The sequence below is a fragment of the Dipodomys spectabilis genome, unplaced genomic scaffold (genome assembly GCF_019054845.1).
Source record: "Dipodomys spectabilis isolate Male_0828 unplaced genomic scaffold, ASM1905484v1 ptg000207l, whole genome shotgun sequence".
Classification (NCBI taxonomy): domain Eukaryota; kingdom Metazoa; phylum Chordata; class Mammalia; order Rodentia; family Heteromyidae; genus Dipodomys; species Dipodomys spectabilis.
This window is the reverse complement of record NW_024870884.1, coordinates 5,910,977-5,922,627: the sequence shown is the minus strand read 5'-3', so window position 1 is coordinate 5,922,627 and position 11,651 is coordinate 5,910,977. Positions and strand designations below refer to the sequence as shown.

The window sequence follows — 11,651 nt, the reverse complement described above, 5'->3', positions numbered from 1 at the left end:
GCCTAGTTTTTTCTCATCAAATACTTTAATATCAGATTGGTAGCCTGTCTCTCCCCCCCACCCCCTTTTCAAGAAATGCTGTCTTCCACATGTATTTTGATCTAAGTCTGGGAGCTGTGTGTGTTATATGATAAATACTGTGTGTCTGATAATGAGCTCTCTGTATGTATTTCTTTAATGAGTAAGGTATTATAATAGGCTCATGCAGCTCACATTAACAGAAGATAATTACACCACAACAGCAATAGCACAGGAGGTAGGCACTGGGGAAGGCGAATCTAATGACGATGGAATTCAGTCCTGTGTTTTCAGAGGACCACAAGCTCTGTCTTGGTAATTTTGAGTCTACATACATTAAAGTTGTGTGCAAGGCTGTGGGTCATTAGGAATGGCTTATATAAGACTAATGACTAATATAAGAGGACAGTCTTTCCTAACTGGACATCTTTTGGTATCACTTGGTCCTAAGCATCTCAAAGAGGGAAATTATCTATCTGAAAGGAAGAGCACTCATATTTTTAAAAAGTACCTGGTCAAACCAACCGCTTAGAAAGGCCTATGTGGATCCTATGGCCCTGTCATTTTAAATCCACTTTGTGTAGGACAAGTAAAAGATGAGTGTGATCTTGGGACAGCAGGCCCAAGTGCATACAAATTAGGGTTACCCAATTCACATCAGGATGAAGTGAGACCCCTTGGGCGCCTGCGTCCATCCCAGAGTGATCTGTGGGGTCCAGGTGCCGCAGCTTCTGTGGTGTCAGAACCCTAACACTTTGGATGATCTCACACAGGATACAAGCAAAAGGATGCTAACGCAAACACCCTCTCCACTACCAGGAGCCCTGAAGGCCACAGGTTGCTTGCTCACGCTCCATCTCGTGGCCCCGCCCCCACAGCAGGCCCCGCCCCCGAGCCTTTAAGCCCGGGAGTAGCCGGCTTCCCGCAGGGTCGACCCTGAGAACTCGGGTCTCCAGACCCAATCTGGCGGGGCCGCGGGACGCGCCCACTGCGCGTGCGCGCGGCGGTCTGGCCGCCACCCCCGCTGCGGGCACTTGGTACTGCCGGGCGGTTGGCGTCCTCCGCGTGTGCAGCCCGGGGCGGGCTTTTCAAATCTTCCCTCCGGAGGGGAGTCGACCGGCGGGCCGTGGCGCCGGGCATGGAGGGGCCGGCGCTCCGGGGCCCCGCGCGCGGCCTGGCGGGGCTCGCGGCTCAGCAGGTGAGTGCCCGGGGCGGCCTGGCACCGCGGCGCGGGCCCGGCTTGCCTCTCCGGCCCTCGGCCCGCGCGCGGTGTGGGCGTCGGGAAAGCGGCCCCGGGGCCCCGCGGGCCGGGGACAAAGGGAGGCGCCCCGAGACCCGCACCCCGGGGCCGCGGCCGGGCCTGGCCAGGGTGCACCCGAGCTTCTCCGCCAGGAAAGGGCGGCCGGGCGTGGGGGAGCGACGGTGCTGCCCCGCCCACCTGTCTGTCCGTCCGTCCATCCGTCCGTCGGTCCGTCTGCCCGTCTGTCTGTCTGTCCGTCTGTCCGTCCGTCTGTCTGTCTGTCCGTCCTTCCGCCCGTCTGTCTTTCTGTCTGTCCGTCCGTCCGTCTGCCGTCTGTCTGTCTGTCCGTCCGTCTGTCTGTCTGTCCGTCCGTCCTTCCGCCCGTCTGTCTTTCTGTCTGTCCGTCTGTCTGTCTGTCCGTCCGTCTGTCCGTCCGTCCTTCCGCCCGTCTGTCTTTCTGTCTGTCCGTCTGTCTGTCTGTCCGTCCGTCTGTCCGTCTGTCCGTCTGTCTTTCATTTAATCTGCTCACTTTTAAGTATATTTAAGGAGTGGTGCAAAGGGGTTTCATCTCCACACGGCAGTTTACGAGTTCGGTGCGTCTGGATCCAGGTCTCCCCTTTCCCCCCTTCTCCCTAATCTCTCCCCTCCATCCCCTCACCTTTCTTCCTTCTCCGCTGGTGCCCTTGGTGTCCTGGACCGTGTAGGTGATGCACCGGGCGCAGATGCCCCTGGGTGGCCATCCAGACCCCTGAAGGGCAGTTTGGGCTTGGCTGTGGAGTTAATAGAAAGCGTATAGGTGAGGCGTGTTGTCTGCCTCCGACGTGAGCTGCGGGGGGGCGGGCAGCAGCCTCGGAGAAGCCCAGTGCCCACCCCTGAGCTTTAAGAGAAGTTGGGGAGGTGGGGAGGGGCAGGGATGGTAGGGGAGAAACAAAGGAGGAGGAGGTAACAAGTGTGCTCATTACCTTACTGGTGGAACTGTAACCCCTCTGTACAGCATCTTTACAATAAAAAAATATGTACTAAAAAAAAAAAAGTTGAGCTTGCTAGTGGTTTTGGTGTTTGTTTTTTGTTTTTTCCCCCATAAATACTTAGAAGGGAAAGTCGGAGGACACGGAATTGGATAGAACTTTGGTGTTTGTTTTTTTTAAATGTTATAGGCCATATGCGAAAATAATTTTATATTTTATTTATTTCTTTATTTAGTCAGCCCTGGGGCTTGAACTCTGGGCCTGGACATTAGTTCCTGAGACATTAGTTCAGCTCAAGGCTAGTGTTCTATCGCTTGAGCCACCATGCCACTCCGGTTTTCTGGTGGTTTATTGGGGATCAGAGTCTCATGGATTTTTCTGCCCCAGCTGGCTTTGAACCATGATCCTCAGATCTCAGCCTCCTGAGGAGCTAGGATGACAGACCTGAGCCACTAGTGCCCGGCTATATTTTATTATCTTTAAGTAGTTGTACAAAAGGGTTTTAATTTAACATGTGTAGAGTGTATCTTAATCAATGTTACCCTTTCACTATTCTCCCCCATCTCTCCCAACCCCACCAATCCCCTCAACTTTCCTAGTTGTCAAGTGTGTTAGAACCCTTTTTCCTTAATATAAGTCATTATTATTTCTTGGTGATATCTTCATTTGAATATACTTATGTGCTTAGCCTTAATTTTAGGGTCTCAATGGAAAACTCTGCCCTTTAGCTGCATATTTATTCCGTTCTATTTTAATCTTTACTCTCTAGTATATATTCCAGACTTTTATCTGCACATAACCAATTCTTAAAATACACGAATTTCTTTTTTTTTATTGTGAAAATACTGTACAGAGGGGTTACAATTACATGGGCAAGATAATGAGTACATTTCTTATCAAGCATTGTAGCCTCCTCCTTTGATTCCCCTTCCCATCCCATCCTCCTCCCACCCCCCCCTCCCATCCAACCCTCCTCCCCCACCCCACCAAAGTTGTAAAGTTCATTTTCAACATAACAACTTGTACCTCTCATTGTTGCAATGGGTCCACCTGTATTTAAACGATTTGTTTTTTCCCTTCCCCTTCACAAATGATAACAACATCAAATACAGTGAAAGCAGGGGTTATACTGTGGGGAGAAAACTCAACTTATACTGTATGTATTTTTCTGCAATTTTTCTTTTCATCTTTATCTTGGTCTTTTAGTTAACCTGGGTTAACTGATTGTGGGTGAGTGATAATTTCTATCAGGATTGCTTCTGAGATACTTTTTTTCTGTTTTGTCTTATCAACAACTAACTTCAGTTTTTATATCAACAATGGACTGTTTTCTTTGTCCTTTCCATGTGCCATTCTAGCTCTCAAAACCTATGAGAGCTCTTTTTCTAAAGTAAACTACATTACTTTTTTTTTTTTTTGGTCAGTCGTGGGGCTTGAACTCTGGGCCTGAACGCTGTCCCTGAGCTCTTCAGCTCAAGGCTAGTGCTCTACCATTTGAGCCACAGTGCCACTTCCAGTTTTCTGGTGGTTTATTGGAGATGAGAGTTTCATGGACTTTCCTGCCCTGCCTGGGCTGGCTTTGAACTACGATCCTCTGATCTAACCTCATGAGTAGCTAGGATTACAGGCAGGAGCCACTCATGCCCCAGTTACTTTTATCTGCCAGTTTACAAGATCAGAATCTAAACTTGTATTTGACTTGATTATATGGAAGCTATTGTCCAGAGCATTGAATCAGGAATAAAAAAAAGAATGTCTTGATAAAATTGTCGGTTCTTAGAAACTTTCAAGCAAACACTTCTAAGAAAAATGCATACAGGACCATACTTATATCACTGGTTGTAAAGAGCCTTGACTCTACCTGGCTATGTCTTATGGCTAAGGCAACAACAGTGATGATATTAACTGCCATTGAGGTTACCATTTTTTGCCCAGTGGGTGCCTTGATTTCACGATCATTATTCCTCACTGTGTGTATGTCACTAAACACCAATTCCTCCTCCGCAGCACTGTATGTCCTTGTTAACTAAAAACAAGTCCTTTAGCTCCATAAACTCTCTCTTGACTATAGCTAATCAGAGAGGCTTTCTTCTACTGGTAAAAGCAGCTGTTTATGGAAAGAAATTACATGAAAGACTCCAGATGAGTCAGAGACGAAAGAGAGCCATAGGAGTACATATGATTGAATTGTACCATATATATACATGTTTAAAATGTCACAATGAAACCTTTTGTAAAATAAATAATGAAACTAGTTGCAATAAACTTACTATTATTACTTTTTATTATTAACTGAATACATTCAAAGTATACTTTACAGTTGATCCTGGGAAGGCTGGCAGCCTTCCTAGATCACAGCTTACTAAGCCTGAAACCTGCCTCAGCAAGCAGGGTCCAAGATTACGTTGTATCTTAATTGGAGTGGGTAAACAGCCATACAGAAAAAAAATTCAGCTTTGCATGGAACTGTCTGTGGGGTACTATCTGTTGATATTGCCTAACTCTACCATTGTAGCTTGAAAGCAGCCATAGATGTTAATAATGGGTGTGGACATGTTCCAAAACAGCTATATTTACAAAATCAGATGCCAACCAGGCTGTAGTTTGCTAACTGGTACTCTAAAAGATAAAAGTGTAATAGAAATGTCTGCTAAATGTATCTTATTTCCCTAATGACTATTAACACATACATTTTATCTTTTGAGCCCTGACTTTACATTTTATTTTTTCTACTATTTTCCTGAACCTCTATAATTGTATGGAGTCTTTTTCAATCAGTGATAGGGAGAGAACAATCTTAATTGCGAGTTTGGAAACCCTAGAAAACTGATTCCTCAAAGTGACCGTGGCCACCTGCTGGCTCCTTAAGGTTGTTGCAACTTTAATAATTTTCTGTAGAATTTCACATTAGAATGTCTCTAATGTCAGACTTTAAACTAATTAGAAGAACTTAAACAACAAACAAAACACCTCTGATCCTATCTCCATATCTCCAGAGATCATCATTAGTTTGGATTAGGTTTAGGTCAACAGTCTTAGCTGGTTATCAGTGACCACGAGATTGTGGTTCAAAGCCACCCTTGGCCGGGCAGGAAAGTCTGTGAAACTCTTATCTCCAATAAACCACTCAAAAAACCGGAAGTGGCGCAGTGGCTCAAGTGGTAGAGGGCTAGCCTTGAGCTGAAGAGCTGAGGGACAGCATTCAGGCTCAGTTCAAACCCCTTGACCGACCAAAAAACAACAACAACAACAAAAACCCAAAAAACAGTCATATACTTTTTAGAAGGACCATTCTTCTGCCTCAGAAGATTCTAAAGCAGTGTAGGCTTTGAGAACCACTGTGTACTCACTCAACTGGCTATATTTAAAAAGCAAAGTTGAATTTAGTGGCACCAGATGGTATTTATTTATATTTGAGTTGTGAGGCAAAGCTATTCATACCAGCTTCAAGTTGACCCCTGTGCATACTCTTCAAATACCAGCCAGGCTGCCAGAGTTTACATCTGCTGACATATGGGTCACATAGATAATTCTTGTAATTAATTGCTAATTACTTTAAAGAAGAATTTACTTGGACTGGCAAGTCATAAAATGATAAAATGCAATTGTTGAAACCTAGTCATGTGTAAAGAAGGAAAACTAGTAAATTGACTACATTTATATAGTACACCAGTTTTGATAATTCAAAACTTATAGCAATATAAGAGACAGTTTTTATGGGGTGATTACATAATGTAATTACAGAAGGTAATTAAACAGATCTGATTGCTGCATGTGAATAGTGTAGTTCAATAGTTAAGTTAAATAATCTGTGCTTTCCTTTTTTGGAGGGTAATCTGTCAGCTTGCCTTTTGTCTACTTTAAAAATTCTTTTAATATTTGGAACTTTGCTATTCAATTCCATTTACATTTTTTAATTTGTATTTTGATAAAATGAGAATGTAATGGTGTGCATTTTTTTTTATCACAGAAGCCAGGTTGGTCATTTAACTTTTAGAAATAGGCACACTGGAATCATTGTTCAATCCTTGTATAGTAAAGAGTTATATTTACAATGTAAATGTTTATAATGTTTATAAGGTTATTGTGAAAAATGAAGACTGTACATTCTGTTTGTAGAATTTTGATGTTACAAATAAAACTTGTATATGGAATCAACCATTACAAGATCATTAAATGGAAAAGACTTTCAGAACTAAACTACTTAGCTGTTTCTGGATGCATCTTACAACTAAAAAAAGAAAACATATCCTGAGTCTGTGTTCTAAAACTCTGTTCATGCCTGTGGTATGTTCTAAGCACAGATTTTTTTCCCCCCTAAAGAACAACTTTTAATCAGTATTAAAAGCTTATATTTTATTTACATTGTTTAACATGTTGCTGATCTTTGGTTCATTTATTCAACATCTGTTCTTTCAGAAGGGTTTTCCTTGGTAAATTCAGTCCCCTTAGCTATATCTTATCATCCTATAATGTAACTTGTCTAATATGTACTATTGCTCACATTATTGTGTTTCTTAAGGCTGTCATAACAAATGACCAACACTAGGTGGCTTAAAAAGGGAATTTTGTTCTATCAAAATTCTAGAGTTTGTAAGTCTGATATCAAGATACTGGGAGAGCCATGCTCCCACTCATGTCTGTGGGAGAATCCTCCCTTGCCTTTTTCACCTCTGGTTGTTGTCATCAATACTTTGGCTTCTGTCTTCCCATAACATTCTCTGTGTCTGACTTCATCGGATCATTTTATAAGGACACTGTCTTTGGATTTGGGACCCGTTTCTAATCCAGTATGATTTCATATTAATTAATAACATCTTTAAAGCCTATATCCAACTAAGGTTTTATTCTGAGGCTATCTACATGCATTTGGGGGCTACTATTTAACTAGTATGTTATGGTAAGAGCACGTAATGGTTTTTACCTTTTTGTTCTGTTTATCCAGGCTTCCTAGTAGTAAAAGAAGTTAACGTTTTACAAAGAGCTTTTAAAATAGCTCTATTTTTATATTATCCATTATTAAAACTTTCATTTCTTTCCCAATAAGGTACAAGTGAATGATAGCTAGTACATTTTCCATCTGTTGGGAGTAAAAAGGATAGATTGTAATTTGGGGGTCTTGCTAACTATTTAAAATTCTCTTCTCTTTGTTTTAGCACTGCAGCATTCAAGAAAAAATAGACTTAGAAATTCGAATGCGAGAAGGAATATGGAAACTCCTTTCTCTGAGCACTCAAAAGGACCAAGTGTTACTTGCAGTTAAGAACCTTATGGTGTGCAATTCCCGAATAATGGCTTACACTTCGGAGCTGCGGAAATTAGAAGAGAGGATTGCCAATCAAACTGGAAGATGGTTAGTAGCATAGTTTACCTGTAACTTTTAACGTACTTAAATATTTGAGTTGAAAACAGGAAGTGACGTTAGTGTAAATAATACAAATACCACATCACAAATCTTTTTAAAAAGTCACTCTGAAGCAGCAGTGGGCGTCATTTTGAAAGCAGACTAAAGGATGAACTAAGCATAAAGTAGTAACTTTCATGGGACAATTGGTTGTGTTCAACATGTGACTATACAATAAAAGTAGTTGAGAAGCGTATAATTCAAGAGATACAATATTTCAAGAAGAAAGACTGATAGATAAGGATATGAAAATAAAATTTAGGGGCTGGGAAGGTGGCTCAGTGGTAGAGCGCTTGCCTTGCATGCCTGAGGCCCTGGGTTTCATTCCTTAGCACCACATAAGCAAAAAGAAAAAAGCCGGAAGTGACACTGTGGTTCAAGTGGTAGAGCGCTAGGCTTGAGTTGAAGAGCTGAGGGACAGTGCCCAGGCCCAGAGTTCAGGCCCCACGACCGGACCCCCCCCCAAAAAGAAAAACCAGAAAATAAAATTTAAAAGGTTATTAAAAAGGTACTAGCTAAGAGTAATAGAGACTTTGAATGTAGAAATTGAAATGAATGGGCATCAGATTATAAAGATATAAAAGCTTATGAACAGAGAAACTTTAAAGTCTGCCAGCACATCTACTCATATAGTAATCATCAATGCTAGAGGAGCAAAAATCAGTTAAGGACATGTAACTAGCTAGTGACAGAAGCTAAGGAGAGAGGCTAAGGAGCCCTGCATTCTTTCCATCACTCCAGGTTGCCCTCTTGGATTAGATGTATGAGTTGTATATGGGAATATATCCTATCCTATTTATAGTTTATAGTGTCAGATTTTAGTTAGACCTAAGAATCAGCTCAATTTAGTAGCTAGAGTTTGGTGTCCTTTTAGTATAATTTTATATCCTCCTTATAGTATGCTCCTTATTGTTTATGTTTCAATAAGCAAAAAATAGCCAGCTAGGTTTATGTATAATTTATAGGAAAGTCAGACTGATGCCAAAAAGTAAATATAGAAAATTTTCTAGATTGAGTAGATGTTAGGGACCAGTTCACAGATTGAATTAATTTTCTAGGGTTTTGACTAAAAAACCAGACTGTTTCCCTCCCTATTTTCCTGCATAACTCTCTTTAAAGACTATTCTGTCAGTCCACTTCTCAAAAGACATATAATAGTCATCGTTTACTGAAATTCCATTCTGTAGATAAGATAAGCCTTCTAGGATCTTAGTGGTCTAATTCAAAACTACTTTCATAGTCTTACTGCTCAATTTCTGCTCTACCAATTTATTGCAAACAAAAAGCTGTTTGATTTGTATTCCCAGAACACTTCTTGAATTTTCTTGTCTCTAGGGCCTTTTACTTAATTGAAGTGCCCTGTCTCCCATTCCCACTTGACAAAACCCTTGTGTTCTAAGACAATTGTAGCATCAGTTTTCTTTGTAATTCCCTCAAGGAAAGTGGTGATTTTGGTGTTGCAGAGGAAGGATCATGTGAGGACTCAAAAAATGAATTCCTTCCTCCTAATTCTAATAGCATCTGGTTTGTGAATAGCTCACTATACCTTACTGCATTCTAAGAGCACATGTAAACACATATTTTCAATTAGATTATGAACTTTTGGGAAAATGGAACAATGTCTTGTTCTGATTGGTGAGGTAGAGATATCACTTCTTCCTTCATAGGCTTGCAACTTATAGCTAAGGCAACTCATCTGATGCTGGTTTTCTTCCTTCTTGTTTGGGTACTGAGGAATACCTGGCACTGCTGTATGTGTATGCCCAAAGTCATATGCTGCTGCCTCACTTTCAAATGTACAATGAGCCATAGGGCTTAGAACTAATTTACTAACAGTTAATTGTATTCTAGTAACTCTTTCATTATCATGCCCATCCATGTTCTTAGAGTCTTCACTGTCTTGTTGGTCCAAACATTAGGTTCCAGCCTGTCATTTAGCTCTCATTTTTTCTTTTTTGGTCAGTCATGGGGCTTGAACTCTGGGCTTGGGCGCTGTCCCTGCAATTCTTCAGCTGAAAGCAAGTGCTCTACCGCTTGAGCCACAGCTACACTTCTGGTTTTATATTGGAGATAAGAGTCTCACGGACTTTCCTACCCCGGCTGGCTTTGAACCGCGATCCTCAGATCTCAGCCTCCTGAGTAGCTAGGATTACAGGCATGAGCCTTTGATGCCCAGCTCTTGTTCATTTTTTTAAACTACTTTTTTCTTTTGAAATGTGTCATATACTAAAAAAAAAAATGTAAATTCACCTTGCTTGACCAGTTAGTAGTTTGCAATATACGTTCATCCATTCTTTCCCTCTTTTTCTGCTCACACACAAATTTTTTCATCATTTGAAAGTAAGAGACAAGCCACACAGGAATGTATGCCTTGATAGTTGGCATATATCTTCCAAAAACGACATGCTTCCCTATAATCAAAATATGGTCATAAATGTGAAATATTAGAGGCTGGGAAGGTGGCTCAGTGGTAGAGTGCTTGTCTTGCATGCATGAGGCCATGGGTTCCATTCCTCAGCACCACATAAGCAGAAAAAGCTGGAAGTGGCGCTGTGGCTCAAGTGGTAGAGTGCTAGTCTTGAGCTGAAGAGCTGAGGGACAGTGCCCAGGCCCACGGTTCAGGCCCCACAACTGACCAAAACAATAAAGTGAAATATTAGCCATAATTTCATCAGAACCATCTACTACTCATATATCAACTTTTATCCAGCAAATCATTTCTAGGGTTTCTTTTTGCCCTCAAGCTAGAACTCTTATTAAGATTTGTGCAGCACATTTGGTTATTTCTCTTTGGCTTGTTTTAATTACTGTACCTTTTTCTAATAGCCCTTAGTAATCTCAGAAGTGTGCAGTCTAAAAAACATCCTTTAAAAATGCACAGCAGTCTACATTTGTCTAATTGTCTCTTTAAGGTAACATTGAACTTTTTACATTTTCTGTTTTTGCTGTAGCTCTAAAGACTTGATCAGCCTCAATTAAATATTTTTTGTAAGAATCATTCTAGGTATGTTTGAATACTATGTGTACTTCTAATTGATGCATTATGGTATGATAAAGGATGATGATCCTTTGATTTATCTTATTTATGGTAGTGCTGTGGATGGAACTCAGAGCCTTGTATGTGTTAGCTAAGTAGTCTTCCACTGAGCTACATCGCCAAACCCCTAATTCCTTAGTTTAGATGGCAGCTTCCTTTTTTCATGATAGAATCATTTTCTGTTTCCATTTTGTAAGTAAATCTTGGTATGTTAGGACTGGTGAATATTCTATTATCCAAAGAGCTTTAACTTAATGGCTTTATCATCCATTTATGATTCTTTCCCAAGTCGTTGTTAGTGGGATTTGTAAAATAGCAATTGTTCTGTTACTGTTTTTATACTTCATTGGCTGATCCTCCTCTGTAAAGAAGAAAATCATAGAAAAATCTATGAATATGATTTTTATTTATCCAGTGTATTGTTAGCATTAATCTTTTCAATAATAAAATTGTCCCAAATTTGTTCAGTGGGAGTTTCTTTAAAATAGCTTGTTTGTTCTTTTGACATTCCTGAATTAATCTTTAAGAACTCATTTGCTTTCTGACTCACACACCAAAAAAAAAAGCCCCTCAGGTTTGTCTGTTTATTTTTCCCTACTCCAGGCATTGGTTAGACATTTTTCTGAGTTCTCATTCATGCTAGTGGTGATCAAGGTCCTGAGGTATTCCTAGTCTATGCCTTTCAATGGACATAGCTATGAAAATGACTTAAATCATGAATTTATATGGATCCTTATAGGCCTCTATTTTCTGGATTATGTTTGCTTGTATTCATACCTCTTTTCCCTTACACTGAAAATCTTAATTTTCAGTAATAATATATTTCCTTATTTTATATTATGACTGTATAAAATTGTTTCATATTACATAACCAATTTTATTGACAAATCTATCTTGATTCATTCAAGATTTTTTGAAGTTCTTTTCCAACATAAAGAAATTATTGTGAAATTTACCAACAAAGTAGTAGAAAGAATTACATGG

At 40.6% G+C, this 11,651-nt stretch overlaps 1 protein-coding gene across 1 annotated transcript in view; it reads left to right on the top strand.

The window, feature by feature from the left end:
- Positions 1 to 1,156: 1,156 nt before the first annotated feature.
- Positions 1,157 to 11,651, top strand: part of Rtkn2 (rhotekin 2) — a 63,797-nt gene continuing 53,302 nt past the window's right edge. The window contains exons 1-2 of the mRNA XM_042696497.1: positions 1,157 to 1,216; positions 7,383 to 7,579. Of these exons, the coding sequence (XP_042552431.1) occupies positions 1,157 to 1,216; positions 7,383 to 7,579 (257 nt within the window). The remainder of the gene's footprint in view (positions 1,217 to 7,382; positions 7,580 to 11,651) is intronic.